At 40.0% G+C, this 27669-nt stretch overlaps 1 protein-coding gene across 6 annotated transcripts in view; it reads right to left on the bottom strand.

The window, feature by feature from the left end:
• Window positions 1-1557: 1557 nt before the first annotated feature.
• Window positions 1558-27669, bottom strand: part of LOC144684997 (mesoderm induction early response protein 3-like) — a 65382-nt gene continuing 39270 nt past the window's right edge. For all 6 annotated transcript variants that reach the window (XM_078549545.1, XM_078549513.1, XM_078549504.1 and 3 more), the window contains 6 exons: window positions 26776-26927; window positions 24858-24939; window positions 21505-21599; window positions 18871-18998; window positions 10669-10811; window positions 1558-6373 (listed from right to left, as the gene is read on the bottom strand). In XM_078549545.1, coding sequence (XP_078405671.1) covers window positions 5922-6373; window positions 10669-10811; window positions 18871-18998; window positions 21505-21599; window positions 24858-24939; window positions 26776-26927 — 1052 coding nt within the window. In that variant the 3' untranslated portion in view covers window positions 1558-5921. The remainder of the gene's footprint in view (window positions 6374-10668; window positions 10812-18870; window positions 18999-21504; window positions 21600-24857; window positions 24940-26775; window positions 26928-27669) is intronic.

The following is a 27669-nucleotide window of genomic DNA, read 5'->3' as shown; positions in this document are numbered from 1 at the left end:
ATTGGAGAGGTTGGGACTGTTCTCCTTGGAGAGAAGGCGGCTAAGAGGAGATTTGAGGGGGCTGGACAGAGTAGATAGGGAGCAGCTGTTCCCGTTCGTAAAAAGGATCAAGAACGAGAGGGCTCTTCCATTGGAAGAAATCTTCCATTTCTGGTTATATGCCAGTGTTTGCCATTTGAAGCTAGGTGTCATGGTTTCGAACAGTCTAGTCACAGCCTACTTCCACACTGGTATAAGCTGAGGCTTAAGAAAACATTAGTGCCAGCATCAAACCTTAAAAACTGCTTTCAGCTCCAATCAAGATCGAAATTTACCAGAAACCTGAATCTTTAAAACAAAAATGGCCATATTAAAAACAAGTTTCTTTTAGGAATAATATTGCAGTGCATATATAGCACAACCTGCCTGGTTAATTTCAAGCTGAATGTAGTATTTGTAACAGTTGGTTCAAGTAGTTCTAAATCCAGCATACAATAGAATATTTCTGAAAGGCATATAATAATGGGAAACAAAAACAGAATTACCTGGAAAAACTCAGCAGGTCTGGCAGCATCGGTGGAGAAGAAAAGAGTCGACGTTTCAAGTCCTCATGACCCTGTTTTTGTTTTGGATTTCCAGCATCCGCAGTAGTTTTTTTTTGTTTTAATACAATAATGGGAGTCTATTCTGAATGTTGTAAATGATTATAGAGCAAAGTTAAGCAGGCCATTCATTTCAACTACAGGGAGTCACAGCACAAAGCTCCTTGGGCAGCCCAAATAGATTATCCACATATTTTTGGAGTCAGATTTTGAAAAAATACCTTGTACCAGTCCCTCTTATTGGAACATGAGATGCATCTCTCAAAGAAAACCCCAAGGCCCTCTAGTAGGATTGGATTCACCATTGTCAGTGCTTCTACCACTGCTGCACATTATTTCCCGTCAGAACTCAAAAAGGATTGCTTCCCAGTCTTGGCCTGTAAGCTGGACAACTTGTGTCAGGAGGTCATGCCTTCAAACCAACCACCCTAAAGCATCCTGCGGTTCTGAGCCTCCAGTAGGCTCTTAACTTGATGAACAAAGAATGATTTGGCATCGAAGTTCATCACAAGTAGTTTAGTTTTTAGGTTATTAATATGATCTAAGCACAATAATGAACAGGATGAAAAGATCCACAATCCAGGATGTTAGCTTAAGTGCCTTTCTGTAAAGTGCCATCAAAAAGTGGGAACAGCTCTGCAACAGGCAGCTGACAGTACTGATAAATTTCTAAGGCCTTTATCAAGAGAACCAAGAACATTTAAAATGTACTAGCCTTAAGTGCAGTTTTTGTGCTTTAAGAGTTCTTATTCTCGAGAGGTGTTTGGCTACAGTTATCCTCGAACTACAAAAATGTAAAATCAGCTACCAGAAAAACACTCAGGGAAACTAACCCAATCCTCAGCTCCCAAAATTGGAGAACCAGGATAAGAATCAATGTTTAGTAGTGCAAAGGTGCCCAAGGCACCTGATTAACTGATGGGCACAAGCATCCACACCGTGTGTGTTGTTCCATAACCAAACAGAGCACTGATCATTACCAAAAAAAGTTTTTAAAAAATTAATTTCTCATCGTACATACATGTTCCAACAAGAATCAGTAATACAAAAAAGTAAACATTATTCACAAAAAAGAAGTGTCTTTCTGGTGCAGAGACATTGAGCATTGTACATATTGTCTTGGCACTGTTAACCATACAATAAATCTATCCATTACAGAATCAAATCGGGTTTGCAAATGGATGAATAGTTTTTGTATACAGCATTTAAGAATATCACAACCTTTCCATGCAAGCCTTCAAATATGTAAAAGCACAGCTCTGGCTGTGAGAAAGAAATGATAGCATGTTACCGTAAAACTAAGAAATATTACCCAAAATTCCAATGAAGCTCTCTGCACTAGTAAAAATCTGCCAAGTCGCAATAGTATTAATAAACTTTACACTTAATAGTTCCTATTCATTGTCTGGAGATTAGACAGATTTTTCTTCTGTACATCTGCTCAGACAAATTATAATCATCAACAAATATTGGTGCAGTGATTAGTGTTGAACATGATACTTCAAATTTTGCTTGGGCTTCTTAAATGTAATTAAGGACATGACATTTTGTCTCTTTGGGTAAATTTTAAAATATTAAATAGATTTTTATATCAACTTTGAAGTTACACTTAATCAAAATAAAGATGAGACTTCCAGACCTTTTATTTCTGGAACGGTGTACACCACATATTCAAGATACAACATAAGTACAAAATAATGCTGAACAAAAACCTTCAGTGTTTATATACAAATATTAAAACCAAATGCAACATTAGAGCGTTCCCCTTGTATACCTTCAAAACTAAATGCTGTCTTGATTGTCACTGATCAGCCCATATTTCCACTGGCAGTTCTATTACTAACTCTGAAACAATACAGCAGAAGAGGAGCTGTAGCACCATTTCTTCAGAACAGTATTGCAGGGTGTTTTTATTTTATCAAAAGCATTTTAATCAGCATGTCTATATTGATCACCAATACCAAGTTGTTTACATTTTTCACATTGTACAAACTCCCTCTTCTATTCAAATATCAACTTTTCAGATTTGTTACAATTGCAATTGTAGTTAGAGTTTCAACTAGTCACTATTTTGCTTTCAATACGCAATTTTAATTCACACTGCAGACTTTGGTTAAAAATAAATATCACCAAGCTTGACAACTGCAGTACAGATGTTTATCCTTAGCCAATAAGGAAAACTGCACAATTTTAAATGACCTAATTGTATGGACTTTGATATTCTTAAGCCAACAACCATGTACAACCTTCAAATAAATGGAGCAGTTTATGTTAGGAAACTAATCATTTAGGCTAGTGAGAAAAGCATCATCTCCGTTTGGGTGAAGTATTGCTATATTCATAACAGCACCTGTTACATTTCCAAATGAATTAGTATATGAACTGACTTCTCAACATGGAAATGGAAAACAATCATCTTTGGCCAGCATTTTAAACAAAGCTCAACAATAAACAGCAAGACCTTCCAAATCCCAGCGGTTTAAATGATGAGATTCTCATTTAGAAAGAACAAACAAAGCAATGTTTCATGGCACTTGTAACTGAAAATTTGGGAAAAAAGTCTACTTTATGCAGAACTTGTACATAATTACATTCTCTCAAATTATTGCCCTCTTTAACATGAACATGAAAAGGAAACTTACAAAATTCTAAAATAGCAGTTCCCAACAAGTATTTGGTTTTAGTAAGTTACCAGTATCATACACATCTCAATGATCTCGGTTAAGCATATATGCTAATGAGCATTTTGCTTCACATGCCAAACACAATTCAGAAAAAAAAATGTAAAAAATTAAGTTGATAGCAAGTAACCAATAAAAGATCTAGCTAGATGGTTAAAAAACCTAGTTTAAATTTCAGTCTATTTGGCAAAACCACCAAACAAAATATGCTACTGCATTATTCAGTCAGAAGAGTTAGTCAATGCAATTGGCAAGAGAATACATACCCAATAAGGATTTGTGGCTCTTTATTTTTTAAAAATCACAAGCAAATCAGTTCTAGGAAATTTTAAATTAAACCCTGTAATAAAATCACACACTTCTGTTTACCAAGGGAACTTACAAAGTCTGAATGCATAGTTAAATTCTGTATTTATAATGCACTAGGAATGGTTTTCAAAATTTCAGAAAGTGCAACTGATGTGAGTGATCAGTCATAAATCTGTGTGAACATTACTACAGACTAGCCTTTGCAAATCCACAGTCACACTCAAATATATAAATGAAGGGATATGTATAGCATTTCACAAATACATGACTAGTTCAATTAACATTAAGAAAAAAACCCACAAAAGACAAATGCATAGATCAGCACATAAACACAGCTACAAGAAGCTGATGACTTGGATTACAATTTCACGCAATACTGGCAAGAGCCAAGGCTACCCGTTACTTCTGTGTCTTGTACCTTTATGCCACTCTTACTGTTTCAGAACCTAAAGCTTTGTCTATCATATAAGATTCCTGTATAAAAACTGAAAGACCATTAGATTATGGCTGTACAGTTATATTCATCTACATAGAAAATCAACCCCAGTCTCAAACCACAGTACCCACTCTTGCGCATTTAAAATGCCAACTAGGCCAACCTTTGTGATAATTCTGTACAAAATAATCTTTAGGAGATTGTGAAGAATATGGGGTGGGGAAGAGGAAGAGATATTCTTTTCAGACAGGATATAAATATTTACAATAAATGAAAGCAGTTCATCATGTTGTGTATCCCAATTACTTGGCCTCCTTAACACCTTCACACCACATACACAAATTAGTAAAATTCTTCTCAAATACAATACAGTAAAACCCTGGATTTTTAACATCACAAATAAATGTAAAAGTAGCTACCTGACTAATATCTAGGTATATTAATAGCTGCATTTTTACAGTGCCATATTCAGAGACCCAGACCCAAATTTAGATATTAATGGCCTACAATTTAAATTAGAAACTCTAGGAAGAAAAGCTATGTGAATAATAAAAATGTTACACTATGAAACAACACTGCATGTACTGTAAATATGTAAAATATACTTATATATTTTAGGATGCTAAGTTTTCCCTACTTCTAATAAGGTTGAGACTTCCCAAGGTATTTTAATCAGTGGCTGACAATTCTCAGCAACAATTTTACACATAAAAGCACCTATTCAACCTCTGTTGATTTGTAAAATTGGATACTAGATATCCCTGATCAGAAATATTTACTTTAATCCAATACTGAATATTTGCTCCTTGCTTCAGTCTAACAAGTGTTTTATTTCAAAACCTTTATCTTCAGAATCACATTTACAACAGACTAAAAACTTGGAATGCATTACGAAGGAGTCAGCTTCAACCTGGTTCATCAAGGTTTCACTGTATTATATACTGCAAGATACGGACACATTATTTTATACAGAACACAATGAACTGCTGCAAGAAATTTGGCTAGGCTGTCAAATTAGAATTATGTTTAAAAGTGGCAAGTCCCAAGCTGTGTCAAAACAGTTTCAGCTGCCCCAGGAAATCTCATAAGATATACAATGCACTGCGCAATTTGAGATACACTATAATACAATCTTTAAAGTCTTTAAAAAAAATAAACATCAATATACAATTATCACAAAATTCAATATTTAATCTAATCAATAAAAGCTTGAAGAATTTTTAAGCACACAGAAATCTGGCAGTAGTTGCAACCCGTTTACAGATGGCAGCCATGCCCAACTCTTGCTAGACAAGTGAATGTCTGTAGACTTCCTCCCGCTTGTACTTCATCCAGCAATTTTCTTCTAAAGGATGCACTCACGGCACTGTAAACTGAAGTGCTCTGCTTTAAGTCAATGAATGAGAGAAGGCTCTGTTCATGCAGGTCTTTGCACTGATATGCACAGTTCACTTCTAAAATGCTACATTAGCCAGGGACAAGGCTAGGTACCTGTAAACATTAGTATTCCTCTGTACCCACTACTGTAACAGTGGTGTGGACTCATGGAAGCCATTTCTGTTGTTTCAGATTCCCAATGTTGGTGTCAGGAGGTGAAATGGTTCCTTTGTCTACTGGCTACAAAGGAGATGCAAAGGCTTGAGAGTTCAAGACTGCATCATAAAGTTCAAATTTAAGTCCCCAACTCTGCTATGTGAACATAATCTCTGAAATTTCTATGTTATTAGGGACTGAAAATAAATGGCTATTTAACTCTTGAGAAATCAAGATTAGGTTCTATAAGTAAAAAGACATCACTGATGTCATAGTAAAAAATTCAAACTTCCAGTGAATGACTGAACAAACTTGATGGCTCACCCACCAAGTCCACTGTTACTGCATACCACCATTCCATAAGAATTTTCAATGCAGGAGTCACTCTGATTGGAGAGCTGTGTGCTGGTGTAGTGCATGGGGATTGATGAAGCCATTTGCTTCACTACCAGACAAGCTGCTAAAATCAGCAACAGAAACAGACATTTTGGCACTAGTGATGTGATGCGTGCGATTCTCGAAATCCACACCCAGGTTATTGTCATTGATAAAAGATTCTTGAACAGCGATCCCCATTTTCAATCTCTTTGTAGGTCTTTCAGGTTCATCGTTGCACATGCTTATCTGGCTTAAATCAGAATGGTAGAATCCAGTCTCGAATAAATTTAGACAGTCTGTATCACCATTTGTAGGCAAACCAAGTGATTCTTCTATTAAAACAGGCACATGGGTAGTTGGTCCCTTCGAGTGTAAACTGTCTAACGGAGGAAAATTATAGGAATCCAAACAGTTTACATCTGCCACACTGCATGTTGTACCAACACTGGTCAGTGCTAAAAAAAAGGAAAAGCAAAATATTACTATCTTTGAAATTCACAGATGTTATCCAAAATACCATCACCGTCACAGATTAATAATTCTAACTCCTGAAAAATGTAGCTGAAAGGTTTATACCAACACAAGGTTGCTTTTAAATGAAGAACTATACTTTAAAATTTAATTTAAAGGATAGCCAAGTTAAATGTAAAACAACTTGTGAACACCAGTGATTTTTAATTATCATAGTTACCTTTTCAATTGGACAGTGTCATATATGGCTGACTAAACTCAAGTATCAAGACATGGATAATCATGATGTAGAATAAAAACTAAGTATCAGAAATAAGTTCAGGTTATATCCCTTATGCTGTACACTTTAGACACTGGTCCAGTTTTGCAAATAATTGCACTGGTAAATTTATTTTTACATAATTTTTATTTTAACCACCATGACTGTTTCCAGAGTCAGTTTAGCTCAGTTAATGGCGCACTATCCTAATAGTCAAAAGGATCAGAGTTCAAGTCACATTAAAGGTTTTATCATATAACCAGGTGCTTCAGTGTAGTGAACAAAGAACAGTACAGCACAAGAACAGGCCCTCCGGCCCTCCAAGCCTGCGCCGATCATATTGCCTGTCAACTAAAACATTTTGCACTTCTGGGGTCCATATCCCTCTATTCCCATCCTATTCATGTATTTGTCAAGCTGCCTCTTAAACACCACTGTCGTACCTGCTTCCACCACCTCCTCTGGCAGCGAATTCCAGACACTCACTACCCTCTGCGTAAAAAACTTGCTCCACACATCTCCTCTACAGTTTTCTCCTCTCACCTTAAATCTCACCTTAATTCCCCTAGTAATTGACTCTTCCACCCTGGGGAAAAAGCTTCTGACTATCTACTCTGTCCATGCCACTCATAATTTTGTAAACTTCTATCAAGTCGCCCCTCAATCTCCGTCGCTCTAGTGAGAACAATCCGAGTTTCTCCAACCTCTCCTCATAGCTAATAACCTCCAGACCAGGCAACATCCTGGTAAACCTCCAATGCACCCTCTCCAACGCCTCCATATCCTTCTGGTAATGTGGTGACCAGAATTGCAATATTCCAAGTGTGGCCTAACCAAAGTTCTATACAGCTGCAGCATGTGCTAGTGCTTAGGAAGATGCCATCAAATCAAGATCTTATTTGCCTCCACAATTAGAAGCAAAAGATTCCAGAGAACTATTTGAAAAGGAGCAGGTAGTTTACCAGATTAAGCCGTGAAAAGGGAATATTTTATGATTAAGTGCAAATAATTTATTTTTCATCTTCTGTTCTTGCTGCCTGGGCCAATATTCCTTCCTCAACTAGTGCAACTGGAAACAGATTATTTGGTCTTTCATTAGAGACCTCAGAGTGTGTAAATTGCGTGCTGCTTTTGCTGACATAACATTGAATGCACATCAAAACGAAATAGAAATTTATTCAATTTTTCTTTCCTGGTGTGAGGTAGAAAATAACAAAAAATTATTGAAGCTATTATTTATTGAAAATCATATCTATGTATGGTTTCCAATTCTGCTTTATCTATCCCACAGTAAAACTAATAGAAACTGGTGCAATTACTGAACCACTGTACCACTCCAATGGAAGCAGCTCAGTAATATAAAAAGGGCATCACTTACATAGGGGAACAGGTGTGGACCATTCAGCCACTTGAGCCTGTTCTGCCGTTCACTGAGATCATGGTTGATCTGCATCTCAACTCCATTAACCTTCCTTGTTTTTACAACCTTTTACACCCTAGTCTGACAAAAATGTATTGATCTCAGATTTAAACGTATTAATTGAGCTAGCACCTAATGCTTTTTGCTAATGTTTTCCATACTTGTACCATACTTCACATGAGCGATTTTCCAACGTCTCTCTTCACTGGCCTGGCTCTGATTTTAAGGTCTTGGCTCCTTTCCCTCGACTCCTCCACCAGCAGAAAGCTTTTTTTCTATTTACCATATCAATTCCTTTCAAAATCTTAAACACTCAATCAAATCATGACTTATCACGTATTAAACATTGGTTCGGCCTCAGCTGGGTACAAAACAATGGTTCAGCCTCAACTTGAGTAGTGTGTTCAGTTCTGGGCGCTCCACTTTAGATAGGAAGTGCAGAAAAGATTCATGAGAATCGATCCAAGGATGAGGAACTTCCTCACTAGATAAATGGGACAATCTGGAGCTGTTTTCCTTGGAGAAGAGAAGGTTGAGAGGAGATTGATAGAGATATTCAAAATCACCAGGGATTTGGACAGGATAGATAGGGAAAAACTGTTCTACTGGTGGAAGGATGGAGAACAAAAGGTCACAGATTTAAGGTAATTGGCAAAAGAAGCAATGGAGACATGAGGAGAAACTTTTTGACGTTGCGAGTGATAAGGATCTGGAATGCACTGCCCAAGAGCGTGGGGGAGGTATTCAAGAGGGAATTAGTTTGCCCGAAAGGGAAGGATGTACAGGGTTATAGGAAGGAGGCAAGGGAATGGCATTAGGTGAATTGCTCATTTGGAGTGCCTGCACAGATACGACGGGCTGTAACAATTCTGTGATTAATGTTCTATAGTCAAGGGAATAGAAGCCTGATGTACGTAATCTCTCATAATCTAACCCTTGGAACCCTGGTAACGTTCTGATGAATCTGTGCCATATTCCTTCCAAGTACAGAATTACCCAAGGTGCAGTATCCAGAACCATGCACACAGTTCATACTAGTCTAACCAGGGCTTTGTATTGCTGCAACAAAATTTGCTCCCCATTATATCCAAGCTTTCTAGTTATAGTCCAATATTTCATTCCTTTTTTGATTACTTTTCGTACCTGAGTGCTAGATTTTATTGTATTTTCAAATGTTACCGTATTCATAAATCCATCATATCACCGTGGGACACCAATGACAGTCAAGCACACGTGTATTTCCGATGTATTCTTCTGGACTTAGACACTGAATTACCAGTAACAGGATTGGATAATATACTCTGAAGAAAAGTCATAACGCTGTTAGACCTGCTGAGTTTTTCCAGCATTTTCTGTTTTTGTTTCAAGTTTCCAGCATCTGCAGTACTTTGCTTTTATCTTGGATAACATGCTCACCTTCCACCACTGGTTTACTGTGACTGATTAAGGGAAATTCACAGAATTCGTGGATTCTTACCAAGGTTTTGCAGTTCAGCCATTTTCTGTGAAAGCTGAAAACTAGTACAAGATTTAGTTCTCAAAGCCGAACTACCTCTTTTAATGTTGCCACCTAAAGTTGTGCTCTTGTTCAATCGCTTAAAAAAACACTTAAATTTACAATTTTAAAAAATGTTCCTTTTTTACAATTACAGATTTCTGGATATGTGAACATTTAGGCTTTGTTCGAAGTATAATACACTGAATTATTGGATAAACTACTGGGCTTAAAAAGACTGTAGCAAATATAAAGTTATCTAAGCAAACAATTCCACAGAAACAAAATGGTGAAAGTACTCTAGATTTAATGTAGCTTTCCATGAATATAGTTTGCACTAATGATCTACCTGCAGTGAATATAAAAGTTGTCCATTCATTTAGTTTTTAATTCCAAAAAGGTCTTTTCAACATGGTATTTTACATCAACGAACCACTCCATCATATACACGTATATGTACCCCTATGCAATTCTAAGTAGCATCAGAGTTTAAGATTTAACTTTTCTAGAAGTATACTTCGATATCTGTAAACCTAATTTATGTTGTCTAACAATCCAGTAAAAAAGCCCTGCCTCATTTCTCTCCCCTGAGAGCACCAACTCTCAGGCACTGGCAGCTCTTAATTATCTCAAGATAATTGCTGCCGTTCACACAAAGTGAGACAGAGGTCAGCTTACTTGCCAGAAATCAGTGATAAGCCATTAAACTTTTCACCTGGTAGCTATGTACAGGGGTGTCCAACTAGTTGTGCCAAGGCCATATGTGGCTCCCAGGTCCTGTAAATCCACCCAGGAAAACCGAGGCAACCTTAGTCCTAATGCGCACATCTGTTTCGCATTTTGTGAGCCTGAGGGATTGGACTAGATTACCATTTTACAAATGGATGACTTCTTCATCAGAACACCTAGGTTATTTCATCATCATCAAATTGGGGCACATGCAAAATTAGCAGAACATGTGGAGCCATAAAGACAAAAGCTGAACATCAGATATACAACGTGTTCTCCCATTACATCATCATAAAAACTCAAGTTTACATTTAAGTGATTTGAATTCTTGGATCATAATTTTTGCTTGAAAACGTTAAACGTGTACAGATCTTACCAGAAAACTCATGTCCAGAGCTCATTAGATTGTGATCAGAAATGGTTTCTGGTCTGCTGACAGAAGAACACACAGATGGAGAATGTACTGATCGACTTAACATTCCCATCTCAGCCTCATCTACCAGACGATCCATATAATCCCTTAAAAAGATATCTTAAAATTAAACTATTGCACAGGGTATTAAAATTTAAAGCAATTCAAACACAGACCTGATATTCTGGATAACAAGGACTCCACCTAACTGCAATACTATATTTAAAGCTGCACTGGAGTGGAAAGTATTATCAAAGGAAACACTTGCCCTTTAAGGTTTTCCCCTCGTGTGTTATATAGTCCATGCATTCAAAGGTCTGTGCAAGATTATTTAAGCATGGCAACAATGATTTTTTCAAATTATGGGGCGAGAGTGAATACCCTTGACATCAAGGCAACATTTGACTGAGTTCGGCATCAAGGAGCCCTAGTAAAGTTGAAGTCCATGTAACTGGGTTGGGGGTGGCGTGCAGTCAGGAGAGAGGAAGGAGAACTCTCCCACTGGTTGGAGTCATAACCAGCAAAGGAAGATGGTTGCAGTTGTTGGAGGTCAATCATCTCAGCCTCAGGACAGTTCTCCAAATAGTGTCCTCTGCACAATCATCTTCAGCTGCTTCATCAATGACCTTCCCTCCATCATAATGTCAGAAGTGGGGATGTTCACCGATGACAGCACAATGATCAGAGCCACTTGTGACTCCTCAGATACTGAAGCAGTCCATGTCCATATACGGCAAGACCTGGACAACATTCAGGCTTGGGCTGATAAATTACAAAAAAGATTTATAAGTGCCAGGTCATGACCATCTCCAAGAAAATGGAAAATAAAATCTGTCCTTGATGTTCAATGGCAGTACCATTGCTGAAACTTCCACCATTATCATGTTGGGGGCTTACCATTAACCAGAAACTTAATGGGACCATGCATATAAATACTGTGGCTACATGAACCAGTCAGAGGCTGGGAAATGTGTGGCAAGTAACTCACCTACTGACTCTCCAAAGTCTATTCGCTATCTACAAGGCACAAGTCAGGACTGTGATGGCATGCTCTCCAATTGCCTGGAAGAGGGCAGCAGATGCATGGGAACACCACCACCTGCATGTCGCACACTATCCTGACTTGGAACTATATCGCCATTCCTTCACTGTCGCTGGTTCAAAATCCTGTAACACTCTTCCCAATAGCATTGTGGGTGTAGCTGTACTACATGGACTATTGAGGTTCAAGGCTCACTACCACCTTCTCAAGGGCAATTAGAGATAGGTAACAAATGCTGGCCATGCGTATTCCATGAAAAAAAATACAAAATTAGCATAGGTGGACCAAGGTAAACTCATGGTGTAAGACACCACCAAGCCTGAAAGGAGCAAGACAACATGGCAAATGTTGTCTTAACAACTTTTTACAATTTATATAAATGACTTGGATGAAAGGACAGATGGTATGGTTGCTAAATTTGTTGACAAGACAAAGATAGGTAGGAAAGTAAGTTGTGAAGAGGATGTAAGGAGGCTACAAATTGACATAAATATGTTAAGTGAGTGGGCAAAGATCTGGCGAATGAAATATAATGCGGGCAAGTGTGAAATTGTCCATTTTGGCAGGAAGAATAAAAAAGCATATCATCTAAATGGCGAGAGATTGCAGAGCTCAGATTTAGAGGGATCTGGGTGTCCTAGTGTATGAATCACAAAAGGCTAGTATGCAGGTACAAAAGTAATTAAGGAAGCTAAAAGAATTTTATTTCTTGCGAGGAGAATTGAATACAAAAGTAGGGAGGTTATGCTTCAGTTGTACAGGGTACCAGTGAGACCACATCTGGGGTACTGTGTACAGTATTGGTTTCCTTATTTAAGGAAAGATGTAAACGTGTTAGAAGCAGTTCAGAGAAGGTTTACTAGACTAATAACAGGCATGGACGGGTTGACTTATGAGGAAAGGTAGTATAGGTTAGGCTCGTATCCACTGGTGTTTAGAAGAGTGAGTTGACTTGATCGAAACCTTTAAGATCCTGAGGGGTCTTGACAGAGCGGATGTGGAGATGTTGTTTCCTCTTGTGGGAGAATCTAGAACTAGGGGTCGCGGTTTAAAAATAAGAGGTCGCTCATTTAAGATGGAGATGAGGAGAATTTTTTCCTCTCAGGAGGGCTGTAGGTCTTTGGAAATCTGCTTCCACTGCCTTTTGAGGGAGAGAGTCTTTGAATATTTTTAAGGCAGAGTCGATAGATTCTTGATTAACAAGGGGGTGAAAGGTTATTGGGGGTAGGTGGGAGGTTACAATGAGATCAGCCATGATCTTTTTGAATGGCAGACCAGGCTTGAGGGGCCAAGTAGCCTACGCCTGCTTCATGCTCGTATGTAAATCAAGCAGTGGCTTCCTCAAGTGAGAATCACTAACTATCATACTGTACTTTGGAAGATAGGAGCAGGAGTACGTCATTTGGTCCTCTCGTTCCTGCTCTGCCATTCAATTTGATCATGGCTGATCTGCCTCACTGCCATTTTCCCACAATAACCCCATATCTCTTGATATCTTTAATATCTAGGAATCTATCGATCTCAGTCTTGAACATATTCAATGATAGAGTCTTCACAGCCCTCTGGGGTAGAGAATTCCAAAGGTTCACCGCCCTGAAGAAATTCCTCCTCATCCCAGTCCGAAATGGCCTACCTCTTATTCTGAGACTGTATCCCCCTGGTTTGAGACCCCATCAACCAGGGCAAAAATCCTTACTGCATCTACCCTGTCGAGCCCTGTAAGAATTTTTTATGTTTGAATGAGATCACTTTTCATTCTTCTAAACTCTGGAGAATATAGGCCCAGTCTCCTCAATCTCTCCTCTTAGGACAGGAATCAGCTTGGTGAACCTTTGTCCTCTGTGGCAAGTATACCCTTTCCTTTGGAAAGGAGACCAAAACTGTACACAATACTCAAGGTATGGTCTCACCAAGCTCAATATAATTGCAACATGACTCCTCACTCCTGTATTCAAATCTTCTTGCAATAAAGGCCAACTTACCAACATACCTGCGGCTGCAGGACACTCTTCTGGGGGAGGGTGAACAGCCAGAGGTCGTGGTCCACGTTGGGACCAATGACTTTGTAGGAAAGGGGATGTCGTCCTTCAATCAGAATTTAGGGAGCTAGGTAGAAAATTAGCAAGCAGAACCTCAAACATAGTAATTTCCAGATTATTCCCAGTGCCACAGGCCAGTGAGTACAGAAATAGGAGGATAAGGCAGATGAATACGTGGCTGGAAAGATGGTGCAGGAGGGAGGTCTTCAGATTCCTGGGACACTTGGGCTGGCTCTGGGGAAGACGGCACCTGTACAGAGCTGGGACTGAGTTCCTTGCGGGACATTTTGCTAGTGGTGTTGGGAGGGTTTTAAACTAACTCGGCAGGGATATGGGAACCAGGAGCGAATATTAGAGAGGAGTACCAGGGTGCACAAAATTCTGGGAGACACAGGTAACACCAGGATAGAGAATAGTAAGTTAAAGTTGGAGCCAGGGCGAGGGAGAAAGTACCAAAATCTAAATCAGGGTTACTATGCATGTATGCGAATGCACGGAGTATAAATAAGATTGGGGAGTTACAGGCACAGATTGCTATGTGGAAATATGATGTTGTGGCGATAACAGAGGCCTAGCTCCCCTAACTGGGTGCTAAATATCCTGGGTACAAGGCGTTCAGAAAAGATAGGAAAGGAGGAGGGGGGTGGCGACATTGGTGAAGGAGAGTACTGCAGTGCTGGAGAAAGAGGATGTTCCAGAGGGTTCAAGGACAGAATCAGTTTGGCTAGAGCTAAGGAACAAAAAAGGTGCAATTACATTGCTCGGTGTAGTCTATAGACCGCCAACTAGTGAGAAGGACACAGAAGAACAAATCTGCAGAGAGATGCAAGCATAATAGAGTAGTTATAATGGGGAACTTTAATTACTCGAATGTAGGCTAGGACAACGGTAGAGTAAAGGGTGGAGAGGGGCAAAAATTCATAGATTATGTTCAGGAAAACTTCCTACAGCATAGTGTCTCCAATGAGGTGGGCCAAATAGATCAAGTTTCAGTGGAGACAGTGATCATTGTATTGTACGTTTTAGGATGATAGAAAAGTACGATTGGCAATCCAGAGTAATAATAATTAACTGGACGAGAGCCGACTTTGATGGGGCAAGAATAGAGCTGGGCCAAATAGACTGGAACGAAAGATTGGCGGGAAAAACTGTAGCTGAACAATAGGCTACTTCAAAAAAGAATTGGTTCGGGCACAGCTGAGGTATCTTCCATCGAAAGGGAAAGGTAGGGCAAACAAATTCAGAGCTCCCTGGATGTAAAAGGAGATAGAAATTAAGATAAAGAAGAAAAAGTGTGCACTTGACAGGTGTCAGGTAGAAAATACAAATGAGAACCAAAGAGGGATTATGAGAAAAGACCGGCAGCCAAAATAAAGTGGAATCCCAAAGCCCTCTATAGGCATATAAAAGGGTGGTAAAAGGAGTAGGGCCTATTAGGGACCTAAAAGGGAATTTACACATGGACGAAAGGGCCATACCTGAGGTAGTAAATGAATACTTTGCGTCCGTCTTTACCAAGGAATTAGATGCTAACAGGCCATGGTGACAGAGGAGGAAACTGTCACTAGAAGGGTTCAAAATTAATAAGGAGGAAGCGTTGTCAGTACTTAAATTTGACAAGGCACCGGGACCGGAAGAGATACATCCAAGGATATTGAAGGAAATAAGAGTAGAAATTGCAGGGGCACTGGCCATTATTTTTCAGTCTTTCCTAGATTCAGGGGAGGTGCCAGAGAGCTGGAGAACTGCAAACATGACACTATTGTTCAGAAAATGTTGTGAGGATAAGCCCAGCAATTAGAGACCAGTCAGTTTAGCTTCAGTAAAAAGAATCTAGAAACAAATACTGGGGATAGAATTAGTAGTCACATGGAAAAATATGCAAAGATAAGGGGCAATCATGTTTAACTAGCTTGAAGTTTTTTTGAAAAGGTAACAGAAAAGGTCGATGAGGGTAATGCTGTTGATGTGGTGCACGTGGACTTCCAAAAGGCATTCAATACAGTGCCACACAACAGACTTGTGAGAAACATTATTGCTCATGGAATAAAAGGGACAGTAGCAACGTGGATACAAAATTGGCTGAAAAACAGGAAGCAGGGAGAAATGGTCGATGGATATTTTTCAGGCCGGAGGAAGGTTTGTAGTGGAGTTCCCCAGGGGTTGGTATTGGGTTCCTTGCTTTTCCTGATATATATTAATGATCTAGATCTTGGTGTGCAGGGGACAATTTCAAAGTTTGCGGATGATACGAAGCTAGGGACTGCTGTAAACTACAAGGAGGATGGTGTGGAACTTCAAGAGGACATAGACAAGTTGTTGTGGGCAGATAGGTGGCAGATGAAGTTCAATGTGGACAAGTACATTTTGGTAGGAAGAGCATGGGCAGACAATATAAAATAAGGGGTGAAATTTTGAAGGAGGTGCAGGAGCAAAAAGATCTGGATGTATATGTGCATGGTTCATTGAAGGTGGCAGGACAGGTGGAGAGTGCATGTGAATAAAGCATATAACATCCTGGGCTTTATTAATAGGGGCATAAAGTACAAGAGCAAGGACATTATGCTGAATTTATATAAGGCATTCGTTAGACCTCAGCTGGAGTGTTGTGTACAGTTCTGGGCGCCACATAATAGGAAGGATGTGAACACACTGGAGAGAGTGCAGAAGAGGTTTTTCAAGAATGGCTCCAGGGTTGAGGAACTTGAGCTATGAGGATAGATTGGAGAAGCTGGGACTGTTCTTCTTAGAGAGAAGGCGGCTAAGAGGAGATTTGAGGGGGCTGGACAGAGTAGATAGGGAGCAGCTGTTCCCGCTCGTATAAGGATCAAGAACGAGAGGGCTCAGATTTCAAGTGATTTGCAAAAGAAGCAAATGTGATGTGAGAAAAAACTTTTTCACGAGTGGTTTGCGTCCGGAATGCACTGCCTGGAAGTGTGGTGGAGGCAGGCTCAATCAAGGAATTCAAGAGGGCATTAGATGATTATTTGAATAGAAACAATGTGCAGGGGTATGGGGAAAAGGCAGGGCAATGGCAATAGGTCATAATGCTCATTTGGAGAGCTGCTGCAGACACGATGGGCTGAAAATGACCTCCTCCTGTGTCATCAAATTTCTGCGATTCTGTGATTTTCCTTCCTAATTGCTTGTTGCACCTGCACGTTAGCTTTCAGTGACTTATGAACAAGGACACCCAGGTCCCTTTGGACATCAACACTTCCCAAGCTCTCACCATTTAAGAAATATTCCGTATTTCTGTCTTTCCTACCAAAGTGGATATCTTCACATTTTTCTGCCTTATATTCCATCTGCCATGTTCTTGCCCACTCAGCCTGTCTAAATTCCCTGAGGCCTCTTTGCATCCTCCTCACAACTCACATTCCAACCTAGTTTTGTGTCATCAGCAAACAATGAAATATTGCATTTGGTCCTCACGTCCAAATCATTGCTGGGGTCAAGCACTGATCCTTGCAATACCCAACTAGTCACAGCCTGCCAGCCTGAGAATGACCCATTTATTCTTGCTGTCTGTTTTCTGCCTGTTAACCAATCCTCAATCCATGCGAGTATATTACAATCCCATGTGCTCTAACTTTACTCACCTCGTGGACCTTATCGAAAGCTTTCTGAAAATCCAAATAAACCTTGACAGGATAGATGCAGGAAGGATGTTTCCCCTGGCTGGGGGGACAGGTGGTTATAGAACCAGGGGAGAGTCTCAGAATAAGAGGTAGGCCATTTAGGACTGAGACGAGGAGGAATTCCTTCATTCAGAGGGTTGTGACCTGTTATGGGCTTGATTTTCCAGACAGGTTTCTCATTAGAAACATCGAACTTTATTTACAGGCTGCAGCAACAGTTACATGCTTCCATCAAGCTCCACAAGTAGCAGAACTCCCACTCTAAGGTTCCCTGCGCTTAGAGCTAATTTGTTCACATTGTCATGTGATACTATACAACATAGTAAGTCTTAAAGCTACAGTCACTACATTCATTGAGGCTACAATTACTGCATGAACCTTTTGAATTCTCTACCCTAGAGGGCTACGAAGACTCAGTCATTGAATATGTTCAAGACAGAAATAGATAGATTTCTGGATATTCAATGTTACTGCCATTGAACATCTACTAGTTCTCCCTTATCTATTCTGCTAGACACATGATCAAAAAACTCCAACAGGTTTGTCAAACATGATTCCCCTTTCATATATCTATGCTGACTTAGCCGAATCCTAACTTTTCTTTTTATAAGTGTCCCGTTATGATATCCTTTATAAGAGATTAACATCTTCCCTACTACTGATGTCAGTCTCGCTCTCTCTCCTTTCTTAAATAGATTCTCCAGTGCAAAACTAAGTGCTACATTGTTCTCAGGCTAGGTGCTCATCTGAGGCATAAATAAAAACAAAAGTGCTGCAAAATCTCAACAGGCCTGGCAGCAGTTGCGAAGAACAGTCATGTTGGACTTGGAATGTCAACTCTGTTTCTCTCTCCACAGATGCTGCTGGATCTGCTGAGCTTTTCCAGCATTTCTGTTTTTATTTCAGATCTCCAGCATCTGCAGTATTTTTCTTTATTACAGAGATAATTTTTCATGGGTGGGGAATCCAAAAAATGGGGTCACAATCTCAGGATAAGTCAGGGGCTGATCATTTAGGACTGAAATGAGGAGAACTTTCTTCAATAAGGGTTGTGAATCTTTGGAACTGTCCAACCCAGAGGGTTGAGGATGCTCCGAGTATATTTAAGGCTAAGAAAGACCAATTTTTGGTCTCTTTGGGAATCAAATGACATGCGGAGCAGTCAGGAAAGTGGAGTTAAGGCAGATGATCAGCCATGATTGTGCTGAATGGTGGAACAAGCTCGAGGGGCCTTATGGGTCTACTCCTGTTCCAATTTCTTATGTTCTTAGATTCTTACATAGCAAACAGGTGGTTAATTAACATGGGGTACTTCAGAGTAACTGACGTACTGATGTTATTTTGAGTCTCTCAAAACCATCCAGCTCTATCTTAAGCTAGCTCCTCTAGCAGCATGAACAGCTGTTATCTACTCACAGTAGCCTTGCTACAGTTATCTACTTACGTAACTCCAGGATGAAGATTGTATCTCTTCTTCCCAAACCTGGTTTGCTGTGCAAAGTAGTCATATCTTTCAGACTTCTTCCACATATAGTAGAAAGCCACACATTCCCCCACAGATCGACTCCTGACCTAAAGATAAAACCAAATACCTTGAATGGAAATGGAAGCTTAAGGCACTCCAGGCTAATCTACATACTTAAACAACAAAAAAAGAATAAATCTATTAGCTGATAGAAGATTCTGAATTTCGAAGTCTCCGGTTTCTGCCCCTACCTAAACTTCTCTGAGTATGTGGGCAACAAGAACCGCCTATATCAGTTCCCTTCACTTGCAAATAATTCAACCTTTGTCATCCTTGGCTTAAATAGCAGCATTCTCGCCTTTCAGGCACAAGGTCGTGGGTTCAAGTTCCACTCCAGGTCGGTTAGCTCAGTTGGCTGAATGGCCTGGCTTATGATGCAGAATGACGCTAACGGAGCGGGTTCAATTCTCGTACTGGCTGAAGTCATCCATGGAGTCTTCTCAACCTCACCTCTCACCTGAGGTCTGGTGACCCTCAGGTTAAACTCGCCACCAGTCATCTCTCTCTAATGAGAGAGCAGCCTATGGTCCTCTGGGACTACAGCGACTTTCATTTCCAGGTCTTCAGCACAAGGCTATGCTCCAGTGAAGTGTGAGGGAGTGCTGTAATGTCTTGCAGATGAGACATTAAAGCCGAGTTTGGGGCGTGCTATGGTGCTGGTTCCTATCCTCAATTGGCCGTAGAATTCCACCTTTGGTATGTAGGAATCCTCTATGGAAACCACATGGCCGAGCCAGCGAAGCAGAGTACTAGCAAGCATGGACTTGATACCAGTTATGCAAAACCTTGCAAGAACTTCGGTGATAGGGGTTTTGTCTTGATATTGCAAATAGATTTTAAGCAGCAAGGTGGGATGCATCTAGTTGCTTTATGTGACACTGATAGGTTGCTCATGCCTCACAGCCAAAAAGAATGAAAGAAATGATGTGAGAACCACTGCCTGGTATACTTTGATCATTGTTTTGAGACTAACACCACAATCTCTCCAAAGCCTGTGAGCGAGCTTCTGATTGTTGAGCTTGTTCTTGCCAGGCGATAGGTGATGATTTTTTTTTAGCCAACATAGTGTTGTTGCAGAGGATAATGCCAAGATAGCAGAACTTATGAACTGAGTTGAAGGATGTATTGTTAATTGTGTCTATGGTGTCATAACCAGGGGCAGGTTAGTACAAGATCTCTTGTCTTTTGCAGTCTTGTTGTAAGGCCAAAGCATTCTGAGGCTTGGGCAAAGCAGTCAACAAGCTGTTGGGCATCCTCTGGAGTGTGTTTTATCTTCATGGGATGTGCGTGTCACCTGCAAGGCTAGCATTTATTGCCCATCCCTAACTGCCCTTGATCTGGAGTCATATGTAAGCCAGGTTAGGTAAGGATGGCAGATTTTATTTCCTAAAGGACATTAGTAAACCAGATGTGTTTTTTCCAACAATTGATGATAGTTTCATGGTCACATTACTGAGAGCAGTTTTAAATTCCAGATTTTAATAATTGAATTTTAAATTCCCCACCATGGCCGCTGGTGGGATTTGAATCCATAATTAACCCAGACCATTAGCCTGGGCCTCTGGAAAACTAGTCCAGTGACATTACCTTACGTCACTCCCATCTATGAGAGCAGAAGCAGCAAGCAAGTGTTAATTTAGTAGCTTTTCTGTGATTTTTCTGCAAGCCTTGAGCCTTTGGAGATTGAAAAGGTTGCCTTGTCCTGAAATGAATTTGTACTCCTATGTCAAGATCATTGAATGCAATCAAGAGCATGGCCAAAAAACAGATCGCAATCAGAATAGGCCATTACACAGCCTGACTTGGTGCCATTGGTGACAGGAAAGGCACCTGATGAGGCACCATACCATGTCACACTGGCCATCACACAGTCATAAAATGAGCAGATGACCCCATCATCTTTTCAAGGAAGCCATATTTCTAGAACACCTTCCAATAAGACAGTAAATATACACAATCAAATTTTCACGACTATCATTTGGTGACGCTGCTCATTAGGTTTCCAAAAAATAAATGGAAGTTGCACTGGATAGATGATATATATATCTATGGTAAATTAAAAAACAGCCCTATTCAGAAGGCAGAAAACCTGCATTAATAGTGATGAGAACAGAGCCCTATAATGAAACTTTAGCCTTGTGAACAGATCCCTCCAACACTATTTACTATGCCTTATCAGTTTCAAACAATCAAATATCACTGGGATAAGAGATTTGCAGATGTCTTCATTAAATTCAGCAGAACAAGGAAAGACACCATTTAATACATCATTCATGCTTCAGACCACAGCCACTCTGACCACACCATCATAAACAATATAGATGCTGCCACCATCCATAATTGTTTATCAGGTATATGAACACTAAAATAAGCTTTAGCCAACTTCTCAATAGGAATGGGCAACAAATGCTGGCCTTGCCAGTGATGCTGACATCCCCAAGAACTAATTACAAAATAATTTTATGAACGCTTACCAGTTTCACTCCAAGATCAAATAATCTTAAAACAGTAAATTAAGCTTTATATAAAACATGTATCACAAATCTATCTTACCTTATTTGCCTGTATTAGGTGAAAATCTTTACCATAGAGTCGAAGTGCAAGTTCAAAGTTTCTGCATTCCTCTTCTGTCCAAGCAGACCGCAGATCTGTGGATTGTGCAAACTGAAATTAGCATCACGGAACGTAAAATTGTACTAGTATTGCATTCTTAAGCTCCAAGTGTATCATTATCGGGCTGGATTTTGTGGTCAACAGAAACAATAGCACTTGCCACTGACTGCGATGAAGGCTGGCCACAAAGATACAGCAATCTCTGTAGTGCATATTTCTCCTTTCCCAACAGAAGTTTTAATCTGGTACCAAGGCAAGAAAATCTCCAGGTATCCAACAGCAGTGATATCAACAAGCAGAGTGAGCAGCCAATCACATTTAGACCCAAGGAAGAGGCATATTAGATCCAAGGAAGAGGCATACAAATTGGCTAAAAAAAAACAGACCTGAGGATTGAGAGCAGTTTAGAATTCAGCAAAGGAGAACCAAGGGATTGATTAAGAAGGGGAAAATAGGGTACCAGAGTAAGCTTGTGGGGAACATAAAAAGCTGACTGTAAAAGTTTCTAAAGATATGTGAAGAGAAAAAGATTGGTGAAGACAAATGTAGGTCCCTTACAGTCAGAAACAGGGGAATTTATAATGGGGAACAAAGAAACGGCTGACCAACTAAATACATGCTTTGGTTCTGTCTTCACAAAGGAGGATACAAATAACATACCAGAAATATTGGGGAACACAGGGTTTAGTGAGAGGGAGGAGCCGAAAGAAATCAGTATTAGTAGGGAAATGGTGTTGGGGAAATTGATGGGATTGAAGGCCAATAAATCCCCAAGGCCTGATAATCTACATCCCAGAGTACTTAAGAAAAAGAGGCCCTAGAAATAGTGGATGCATTGGTGGTCATCTTCCAAGATTCTATAGACTCTGGAACAGTTCCTACAGATTGGAGAGTAGCTAACGTAACCCCACTATTTAAAAAGGGAGGTAGAGAGAAAACAGAGAATTATAAACCAGTCAGCCTGACGTCGGTAGTGGGGAAAATTCTAGAGTCCATTATAAAAGATTTAATAGCTGAGCACTTGGAAAACAGTGGCAGAATCGGACAGAGTCAGCATGGATTTATGAAAGGGAAATCATGCCTGACAAATCTACTGGATTTTTTGAGGATGTGACTAGTAGAGTTGATGAGAGGGAGCCAGTGGATGTGGTTTATTTGGGCTTTCGACAAAGTCCCACATAAGAGATTAGCGTGTAAAATTAAAGCACATGGGATTGGGGGTAGTGTATTGAGATGGATAAAAAACTGGTTGGCAGACAGGAAACAAAGAGTAAGAATAAACAGATCTTTTTCTGAATGGCGGGCAGTGACTAGTGGGGTACCACAGGGATCGGTGCTGGGACCCCAGCTATTCACAATATATATTAATGCTTTAGATTAGGGAAGTAAATGTAATATCTCCAAATTTGCAGATGACACAAAACTGGGTGGGAGGGTGAGCTGTGAGGAGGTTGCAGAGATGCTTCAGTGTGATTTGGACAAGCTGAGTGAGTGGGCAAATGCATGGCAGATGCAGTATAATGTGGATAAATGTGAGGTTATCCATTTTGGTAGCAAAAGCAGGAAGGCAGATTATTATCTGAATAGCTATAAATTGAGAGGGGAATGTGCAATGAGACCTGGGTGTCCTCGTACACCAGTTCCCGAAGGCAAGCATGCAGCAGGTGGTAAAGAAGGCAAATGGGATGTTGGTCTTCATAGCCAGAGGATTCGAGTACAGGAGCAGGGATGCCTTGCTGCAATTATACAGGGCCTTGGTGAGACCACACCTGGAATATTGTGTGCAGTTTTGGTCTCCTTATCTGAGGAAGGATGTACTTGCTATAGAGGGAGTACAGTGAAGGTACCAGACTGATTCCTGGGATGGCAGGACTGACATATGAGAAGAGATTGAGTCGGTTAGGATTATATTCGCTGGAGTTCATAAGAATGAGGGGAGATCTCATAGAAACCTATAAAATTCTAACAGGACTAGACAGGGTAGATGCAGGAAGCGTGTTCCCGATGGTAGGGGAGTCCAGAACCAGGGGTCACAGTCTGAGGATACGGGGTAGACCATTTAGGACTGAGATGAGGAGAAATTTCTTCACCCAGAGTGTGGTGAGCCTGTGGGATTCACTACCATAGAAAGTAGTTGAGGCCAAAACATTGTATGTTTTCAAGAAGGAGTTAGATATAGCTCTTGGGGTGAAAGGGATCAAAAGGATATTTGGAGAAAGCGGGAGCAGGCTACTAAGTTGGATGATCAGTCATGATCATGGTGAATGGCAGAGCAGGCTCGAAGGGCCGAATGGCCTATCCTGCTCCTATTTTCTATGTTTCTCTGAAGTATCCTCACAAATGGCAAACTGGGAAGTTAAAAGCATTATCAATTTTCAGATAGTGAAATAAATGATGATTCGATTAAGATAAAGCTTATTTATAAAATTTTAGCTTCTAAAATACTTTAAAAATGTGGACTTCTTTATAAAAAAGTCATAATGGAGAAATTGAGCATTCCACAAATAGCTTAGCTTCTCAAGACCTATTTAGGAGGCCTTGTGGCATAGTCCTCTGAGCCAAAAGCTCAGGGTTCAAGTCCTACTCCAGGACTTGATGGACATTCATAATGTGGCCACACAGGTTGAGTATCAATTTGTAAACCCTTCCAACATATGCCAATGGCAGACAGTAAGAGCAGGAAAGATTTCTGGTCAGCCAGGTGATGGAAAGAAATTGGACTCTCCACCACGACTCTCTATAGCTGCAGGCTACAACATGCATGTAAAACTGTATGTTGCCACAGCAACTTGGACTCCTGGGGGCGGGGCCGGTTGTCTCAGTTGGCTGGATGGTTGTTGTGGACTTCTGTTGTTTAACAGCGCAGGGCTTGATTTCCATTCTGGACCTGTCCCCACATCATACCCATGGTGGAGGTCATGCTGTGGCCTGGACCTGCCTTTGGTCTGAGAACTCAAGAAGATAAAGAATAAAGGGTACTTAGCAGCAATAATGTAGTTGCGACGTTGTTAAAAACCCACTTATACCTTCTTTAACAAGGTATACTTTTTCAAGTAGCGAGACTAACAGCGTAAATTTGGAAGCTTTCATCAATTCACTGGTTGTTTAGGGGTTGAACTCTAAGGGGAACCTCAATAGTCCCCCCTACGAAGGAGCATAGAATCAGTGACAGCAACCTCTGGATTTCAGCATTATTTTGTGCACGTGTGAACTCCCAAATTGCTGTCAGTTTGGGTGATGACAGCAAATGTGGGCTTCGTTGTCTTTTCCACTGCAAAAATCTTGGCCCTTACCTCGTGTAGCCTTTACATTTGAGTGGTAACTTCCGAGTGCCTCCTTAACAACATAGTTACATTTTACAAGTTCATATAGTGCCTAGAGAAAGTTAAAAAAAAGTATTAAATCCACATATAAAACAATTTTACTATTTTACTTCACAACTGAAGGTGGTCAAGTGTTGGAAATACACCAGAAACAAATGATTACCATTTTAGAACCAGCTGTTTTCCTTACACCGTTGAATAGTTTTAAGAAGTCAACTCAGATATTGCTCAAAAAGTTGCATTGATGGTGTCAATATTAATACTGTACCTGTCAGCTAGTTGCCATTGAAATGTATTATGCATAAATAAAGTGGAACGAACCCCATGCACATGCTTTAAACACTTCAAGGTACCTGAAGTTGCGTAATGTTTTCTATTGACTTGTCCCATTTAATATTTTCACCACTTATATGTAAATTTAAGAGTCAACATTTTATTTTCCAGTTTCCTCTTTATTACAGTCTCCAATAATTTCAGTGAGTACTGCTCATTCATTTATTGCCCAGTTTCTTTAAACAATTGGCTCACCTCACATACTTACAATTCAATGTAGTTGTAAATAAGTGTAAACATAAACAGAAAATGTTTTAAGGGCTACTGAAAAGAGGCTTCTCACTAAATTAAATATTAAATTAAATTCTGTTATGTGAAGCTTAATATCATTTGTGTCACGGCATACAATAATAATTCCATTTGAAAACAAAAACATTTCTGTTCCTCTTGGTTCACAAGTACCATAATAAGTACTTACATATGGATCCAGTTGCCCTCGACAGCTTTTACCAGCCGGGTTTCCTGAGGTCAGGGAAGCCCGGGCAACACAGGTTAAAAACAGCGTGCAACCTCCTTAAAAGGTTTCAATGATCGACCGGCCTCCTAACAGCGGATTGATTACCAACATCCCAAAACCCCACTCCCATATCACCTCCATTAAAACTGGATGTGAATGGATTCAAGCAGCCTTGGGTTTTGGTTTGAAATTTTAAACATTTTAACTTCCCACCTAATCCAAACACATGTGTTTTGGGAGGTTAAAATGACTCCCTATCCATCCATTTAAAAAGCTAATGATCCCACATAATTTTTTAAATAGCCATCTCAAGTTGTCCTGCCGCCTTCAAAGGTTTATGCACACAAACCTCCAGATCTCTCTGTTCCTTCAACCCAACTAAAATTCTACTATTTGGTTCATATTGCGCCTACCTACCAAAATGCAATATTGCACTCTTCCCTGCATTAAATTTCCCATTGCTCATTTACTGTTTTACCTTCCATTTACTATTTATCTTTTCAACTCGCTGAAATGAGCCCTTCCCCAGCTGAGCATTTTCATGTTTGATTGCTACATGTCTTTTTACCAAATTCTCCCCCACTTCCCCAGAGACAGCTCTGCTTCCTTCCTCACTGGGTTGGAAAGATAATCAAGAAAGTTCCCTTATATACATTTCAAGAACTTCTCCCAGTCTTTGCACTCCACTGTTATTTTCCCAGTCTATATTAATATAATGAATGTCCCTCATTATAACACTACTACAGTTCTTGCATCTTCCAAAATTTGCTCCTCTATCTCACTGATAGTCGACAGTATACACCCAGTAGTGCAATAGTTCCTCTTTTGTTCCTTAATTCTATCAGATTCTCTCTTTTTACCCTCAAGGACATTATTCTTTTTAGTGCTATAACAGTACCTTTGATCATTATTCTGACCACCATCTAACACCATCCCCAATCCCCCTTTCTCATCCCTATCTTTTCTTGTGGCCAGGAATATCGTTTCCAAGCCTTCATGTTTGAGCCAAAATCCATTATAGGAAATACGCCATCAATGCAGTCCATGATGAAATTCTAACCAGTTATGCATCAGATCTGTAATTAAGTAAATATTCACCTGTTCATTGTCCCTTACATGTGCCCCTTCAGGTATACCACCAACACCTTTCTCATCTGCAGATCTCTTAGCTGCTTCATGCAAGAATTCCTTTACCATACTTTCAGGAAGCAAATAGGGAGTCCAAAGTAATTGGTCCTCATTTTCATAGACTAGAAATAAAGTACAGGTTACAGTAACTTACAAGCTTTATTGAAGCAAGTATTTTCAATACATCATGCAATTGCAAAATACAAAACATATTGAGCATAGGATTAACCAGAACATACAGACTAGACAGCTGATGGCATGACTGCCAACGGTGGGGTGAAGGCAGCGGGGGAATGGACAAGAGGCCAGGATTGAACAAACAGAGTTCTTGGGAAAATTCCAGATCTGGAGAAGGTTACAAATATAGGGAGCACAAAGCCATGGAGTGAATTTAAACATGAGGATGAGTGTATTAAAATAAAGACATTCCAGGACCAAAGGCCAGTAAGCACAGGGGTGATGGGTGAACAGGGTCTGGCGCAAGTTAGGACATGGCAGCAGAGCACTGGCTGAGCAGAGGTTTATCTAGGATGGAAAATGGAGGTCAGTCAGTAGGGCACCTTCACTGTGAATTACTTCCCAAAATCTAACTAGTTATCTACACTAATTTCCTAACTACGTTCATTCATAGGATACTCAATTTATGTTCTGTAAACTATTTCAGGGAGCCAGTACCTTGAAGGGAAAATACAGTCAGTGCTTGATTTATGCAGATTCCATTCAATGGAGCAGCATTATTAAAGGGATTCTCAAAGTTGAGGCTAACCAAATGCACCCACTTCATTCCGTCTCGCTAAAATAAATATTCAAGAATCAAGAGATCTACAAATAATAGTGATTAAAAGAAAAAAAAACATGCCCATG

Source organism: Cetorhinus maximus, chromosome 1 (assembly GCF_964194155.1).
Source record: "Cetorhinus maximus chromosome 1, sCetMax3.hap1.1, whole genome shotgun sequence".
Classification (NCBI taxonomy): domain Eukaryota; kingdom Metazoa; phylum Chordata; class Chondrichthyes; order Lamniformes; family Cetorhinidae; genus Cetorhinus; species Cetorhinus maximus.
This window is presented reverse-complemented; position numbering and strand designations above follow the sequence as displayed.